This window comes from Poecilia formosa, unplaced genomic scaffold (genome assembly GCF_000485575.1).
Source record: "Poecilia formosa unplaced genomic scaffold, Poecilia_formosa-5.1.2 Scaffold761, whole genome shotgun sequence".
Classification (NCBI taxonomy): domain Eukaryota; kingdom Metazoa; phylum Chordata; class Actinopteri; order Cyprinodontiformes; family Poeciliidae; genus Poecilia; species Poecilia formosa.
In genome coordinates, this window is record NW_006800700.1 from 75,639 (window position 1) to 81,204 (window position 5,566).

At 53.6% G+C, this 5,566-nt stretch overlaps 1 protein-coding gene across 3 annotated transcripts in view; it reads left to right on the forward strand.

Annotated features, from left to right (window-relative positions):
* The first annotated feature begins 6 nt into the window (after positions 1-6).
* The window catches only part of LOC103131439 (atrial natriuretic peptide receptor 1-like), a 30,158-nt gene continuing 24,598 nt past the window's right edge, over positions 7-5,566 (forward strand). For 2 of the 3 annotated variants that reach the window (XM_016666635.1, XM_007543085.2), the window contains exons 1-3: positions 7-1,253; positions 1,482-2,274; positions 5,075-5,262. In XM_016666635.1, the coding sequence (XP_016522121.1) occupies positions 1,527-2,274; positions 5,075-5,262 (936 nt within the window). In that variant the 5' untranslated portion in view covers positions 7-1,253; positions 1,482-1,526. Of the gene's footprint in view, positions 2,275-5,074; positions 5,263-5,566 lie in introns of all 3 variants that reach the window. The other variant, XM_016666636.1, reaches the window with a different exon arrangement.

The following is a 5,566-nucleotide window of genomic DNA, read 5'->3' on the forward strand; positions in this document are numbered from 1 at the left end:
TTTTGTTGTAGTTTTTAGCAGCAGAATGCCTAAGCAGTGACCAGTCCGCCATTTTGGATGTGACGTTACGACCCAGGACCGTTCTGTCCCTGGTTCTGTCCCAACCCTGAACCCTGATGTGACTTTGAGTCCAGACTTCATAGGGGGCGTAGGGAGCTGAGCACTGGGACCGGGCCTTAATCCTCTGCTGGATCAGCAGAGGTTGATATCAGATTATAGCCGCCATGATGGTTTTTCTGAAGCAGCTCTGCCTCTACAGGGAGCGCCACCAGCAGCCATCTTTAAGCAGAACTCCCACAGAGGAGCACCGCCGATAGACCCACACACAGAAACACACACAGTGGATACTCAGTAGTTCGCCTCACCTGCTGCCTGCCTGCAGCTGCTGCATCAGAACCACCTTAGGCCCGGTTCAGCAGAACCTTCTGCTGTTGGGAATCCAAACAGGTTCTTCTGGAAATTCAGAAAATTTCAGCGCTCCTCTTCCTCATCTGAGGAAGGATGAAGCTCCTTCTGTCCGCCTGCAGCTGGACCAGAACCAGGACCAGGTTCTAGTTCCAACTGGTTTCAGCTTCCTGGGATGAGGAAGTGATGCGGTGGTGACTTCCTGTAAATCAGCTGGTCTGTCCAGGTCTACGTCCCGGAGCTGATGTTCTGATCCAGTCAAAGTTCTCCTGGCTGAGGCCCGGTTCTGCGTTTGGAACCGGCCTGACCCGGGAGTAATTTCAGAACCCCGAGGTTCGAGCTGGCATGAAGCAGGAGGAACAAACTGGGTCAGAAAAATCCTGATTGCTGAGGGTTTCATGTTGGTCTTCATTGTTCAAAAGTTCTGAAAAGTTCTGGCTGCTGGATCCATCCATCCTCTGGTCCTGCTGCTGTTCCTGGTTCTGCCCAGCAGGGGGAGCTCTTCCCCCCCATGGAGGTCAGGGCAGCTGCTGCTGCTGATCCGCCCTTCCGGAGTCACCGACTCCCTCTCTCTCTCTTTCCTCCCTCTCTCTCTCCCTCTCCTTCCTCTTTCTCTCTCTCTCTCCCCTGCTCTCTTTCGCCTCCTCCCTTCGGTCAGTCCAGCAGCTTTTCCTCCTCTAGCGGCAGCTCCTCCATCTGTTGCCGTGTGCAGACCGTGCACGCTGCGGAGCCCCAGTGACTGACAGGTGAACTCACCTGAGAAAGACGGAAGTCTCCTGCAGGATCTTCTCTGGATACTTTGTCAGTTTTTCTGTTGATCAGGATGAAAAGAGTCGAGAGCAGCTCAGGTAGGAACAGGTGTTCAGCGCGTTGTGGAACCGGGCGGTACGGAGCCAAACAACACCCGCCTGAACCGAGGCAGGGAGGATTTCCTGACTCAGCCCAGGAACGTTCACGAGTTCAGACGGGTTCAAATTGAACCGGTTCACGTTCATAGTTCCGTTGGGTCGTTGGTTTTGTTGGGTCAATTCTGGGTTGACCCAACATCGTTGATCACAGTGTTTTGTTCTCTGCAGATTCTGGTTGACCCAATCTGGACCAAGACCACCCACTACGCAGAGATGTTCTGGAGGAAGGAGGCCGGGACTCTTCTGATGGTTCTGCTGGTTCTGTTGGACCCATCCGCCGGGCGTGAGCCTCAGCGGCCTGGGTCGAGGCGGCGCCACGCCAGGGACCAGGAGAGACGGCGCCCGTGGCAGAATATCACGCTGGCAGTGATCCTCCCTCAGAACGCCCGGTACCCCTGGGCCTGGCCTCGGGTTGGACCCGCGGTGGAGCGGGCCGTCAGAACCATCAACTCTGACCCGACCCTGCTACCTGACCACCGCCTCAGCTACGTGTTCAACAGCAGCGAGGACAGCAACGGGATCTGCTCCGAGTCGGTGGCTTCGCTGGCGGCAGTGGACCTGAAGCTGGCTCACGACCCGTGGGCGTTCATCGGCCCCGGCTGCTCCTACGCCGCCGCGCCGGTCGGCCTGTTCACCGCCCACTGGGATGTCCCCATGATCACGGCCGGGGCCACGGCCGTGGCGTTCTACAACGGCGTCTACCCCTCCATCACCAACACGGGCCCCACCCACAAGAAGCTGGGCCGGTTCGGCCTGCGGGTCTGCCTGGAGTCCGAGTGGAGGGAACACGTGGCACTGGTGTTCAGCGACCACAAGTACGATGACCGGCCATGCTACTTCGCCATCGAAGGTCTGTACGAGGAGCTGAAGGCGTTCAACATCAGCACCCATCACAGTGTGTTCGAGGAGAAGGAGATCAACTACGCGCAGATCCTCGCCGACATCCAGAACAGCGGCCGCGGTGAGTCCCACTTCCTGTTCCCACCTCAGGTCCCATGACCTGAGCCACAGCCTGTCAGGTGGCTCCATAGAAGGAGGCTGACCCGGTTCTGCTGTGATCCTGGCCAGGTTCTGCTGTTTCCAGAAAACGGTTCTGTGTATTCCAGATCTGTTTCGAGAACCAACAGAACCTTTCCTGGGTTTTCCTTCATTCATCCGGTTCTGGAAGCAGAGCTGACGGATCTCTGCTCTGTTCTCTGATTCTCCCAGGAACAAGCCGGTCGGGTCAGTTGCAGCTGCTTTTCAGAACTCAGAGATACGGTGAGGTCAAAGGTCGTCATTGAGCTCAGCTTTTATTGTCCTACGGTTCCTGTTCCACACTGAACGGTTTGATGTTTACAGTCACAAACGAGACTGAGGCGGTTTGTGACTCAGTCTGGTCACAAACCGCATCAGTGACCAGACTGGTCACTGGTCTGTTGGACCCATCAGGTTCTGATGGGTCCAACAGACCCATCAGAACCTGATGGTTGCTGCGCTGCGGCAGAACCGTTTTTTTTTGGGAATGTTTTGGCTACAGATCGCTGATGACCCTAAATACGCCATCAGAACCAGGTCCAACAGGAAGCCTGAGCCCGATCCAGTCCAACAGCACCAACAGAACCGCAGTAGGAGTGGCACGAGACAAGATCCTGCAATTTGGACCAGAACCAGAACAGATCCAGCTGGCCTTCAGGAGCAATGCACTAATTAGTGACTTTTATTGTGAAGGTTTACAGGAAGTTATTTGGAATCACCTGAACCATCTCTGCTGACAACCATCAGCATCATTTTCACCTCTGACCCCACCCTCATGATGGAGCCTCATGAAGTTCTGCTCTGAATCTGAGCCAGAGTCGGTTCTGATCCAGGTTCTATTGGATCCATCATCCTGACCATAGGTGAACGGATCCGGACCCCAGAACCGCCGTGACTTCCTCTGAAGGATCCCAGGGAGCCAGGGGAGGCCTGGGTCTGAGGTGTGAGCTGGTTCTGGTCTGGTTCTGCATCCTGATCCGACCTGCTGTTGGCTCCATTAGCCCATCCCCCCTGCTGCTGCGGCAGGAAATGCGATCCGGATCGATGCGTCTGCTGAGTGAAAACATTACAGCTGCAGAGAAGCAGAACCAGCAGGAAGCGGCTGGGTCGGCCCGGTTCCTGGAGAACCTGAGCCGTTCCTCTGGAAAGTTCTCCGGGTCCGCTTCAGGAACCAACCAGAACATTGCAGTCTGGGTCGAACCGGGTTACAGATGATCAGGAACATTTTTATTTCTGTAAACCAAGACGCAAAAAATCATTTTCCCAGCAGAGTCCAGACGTTCCGACCCGAACGGCAATAATCAATAAAGATCTGAATCCTCGGTGGAGGCGCCGTCCACATGAAGCTCCTCCCACCGTCTGACAGAAACATTTCAGGATTAGAAACACAAATTCTCCAGAACACCAGGATCATCGGCAAGGCGTTTATTCCCAGCTGTAGGAAACGTTCTGGTTCAGGACCGAGTCATGAATGAGTCAATTCGCTCCAACTCTTCTTCTCTTCCTTGTTTTGGGCAAAATGCAGGTTTTCAATTTAAAAAACAACAAATGAAATCTGGATTGAATGTCGTTGCTCTCAGCCGCTCCTGATGACGGCTCTGGTCCGGAAGATCCGGATTCACACAGCAGCAGGAATCACTGAATCATGAGAGAGCAGCGAGGCGATTTAAGCGAGAGCAAGGGGAACTGTGACGACCCCGGCTCTGGACACGCCGACGTGTTTCTGGACCCATCAGTTTGTTGGATTCATGCTGACAACAGAAACGTTCTCAGCAGCTCCTGTCTTTAGTTTGGAGTAAGATCCAAACTATCTGTTGTGGTTTTCTGTTGTTCATCTGGAGAAACCTGGAATCTGGCAGCGACAAACGGCTGGTCATTTATTAACCGAGGTCAGCGACCCGCCGCTCCGCTGCCATATCAGATCAGCAGGAATTTCCTGTTAAACACGCGCGGCCTAATTTTACCTCATTCCTCTGTTCCGTTCCCAAACATGGCCGACTGGGCCGAGAGCGGTCCTGATTGGTTCTGACCCCGAGGAGAAACCCGGAAGCAAGTCGGTGCTTCCTCCATTCCCTGGTTACCTGCTGCTGCTCTGCAGGCATGTGTGTGTGTGTGTGTGTGTTTCCCTGTGCGTTTGTTTGTAATACCTTGTGGGGACGATTTTCCTGACACATACCACGTTGTGGGGACCAATTGCTCCTTGTGGGGACCGAAGCCTGGTCCCCACAAGGGGAAACTCTGTTGTCGGGTCAGGGGTCAGAGTTAGGACTAAGGTGTGATTTGAGTTTTGGTTGGTTAGGGTTAGATATGTGATGGATGGGGTTAGGAAAAGGGTAAAGGTCAGGTTTAGGCTGTAGAAATGAATGGAAGTCAATGGAAAGTCCCCACAAAGATAGCAACACAAACATGTGTGTGTGTGTGTGTGTGTGTGTGTGCTGTCCTGTGTGTAGCTGACAGCAGAACCTGCTGACATGCATCTCAGCATCTTGATTGGTTCTGGAATATAAACAATCTGATCTTAGCTCCCATGAGGCCTTGACCACATTTAGATCTAAACATCTATAAATGTAGTTATAGACATTCCTGTTGATTTCCAGATGTATGTCATTGATAATCAATAATCAGAGCAGCAGTTGTTGATCCAGACGTTCTTATCTTGGTTGGATCGATGATTCCTGAAGCAGATGGGTTCTGGTTCTGATCCGTTAAGGCTCCGTGTCAACAGCTTCCTCCTCCTCCTGCAGTGATGTTCGTCTGCTGCTCTGCTGACGTCTTCAGGAAGTTGCTGGTCCACTTCTGGCGGGCCGACCTTCCTCACAACGAGTACGTCTTCCTCTTCATCGACCTGTTCGCCGACAGCCTGGGCTCCGGAGGCCGGTCGCCGTGGGAACGAGGCGACGAAGACGATGCCACCGCCAAGGAGGCCTTCCAGGTAAGAGCCGCTCTCCACCAATCAGCAGGAGGCCAGACTTTCACCTGATGAGAGGAACCTGGAGACGTTCTCCTGCTGGCTGTCAGTCGGAACCGGGCCGGGCGGAACCAGCTGAAACTGGAACCAAGGAAAAATGGATTGTTCTGGTCCAGTTGGTGCAGTTCCATGAGAAACCATCATCCATCATCCATCCATCCATCCATCCATCCAACTATCCATCCATGCATCCAACCATCCATCCATCCAACTATCCATCAATCCATCCAACCATATATCCAACCATCCATCAATCCATCCAACCATC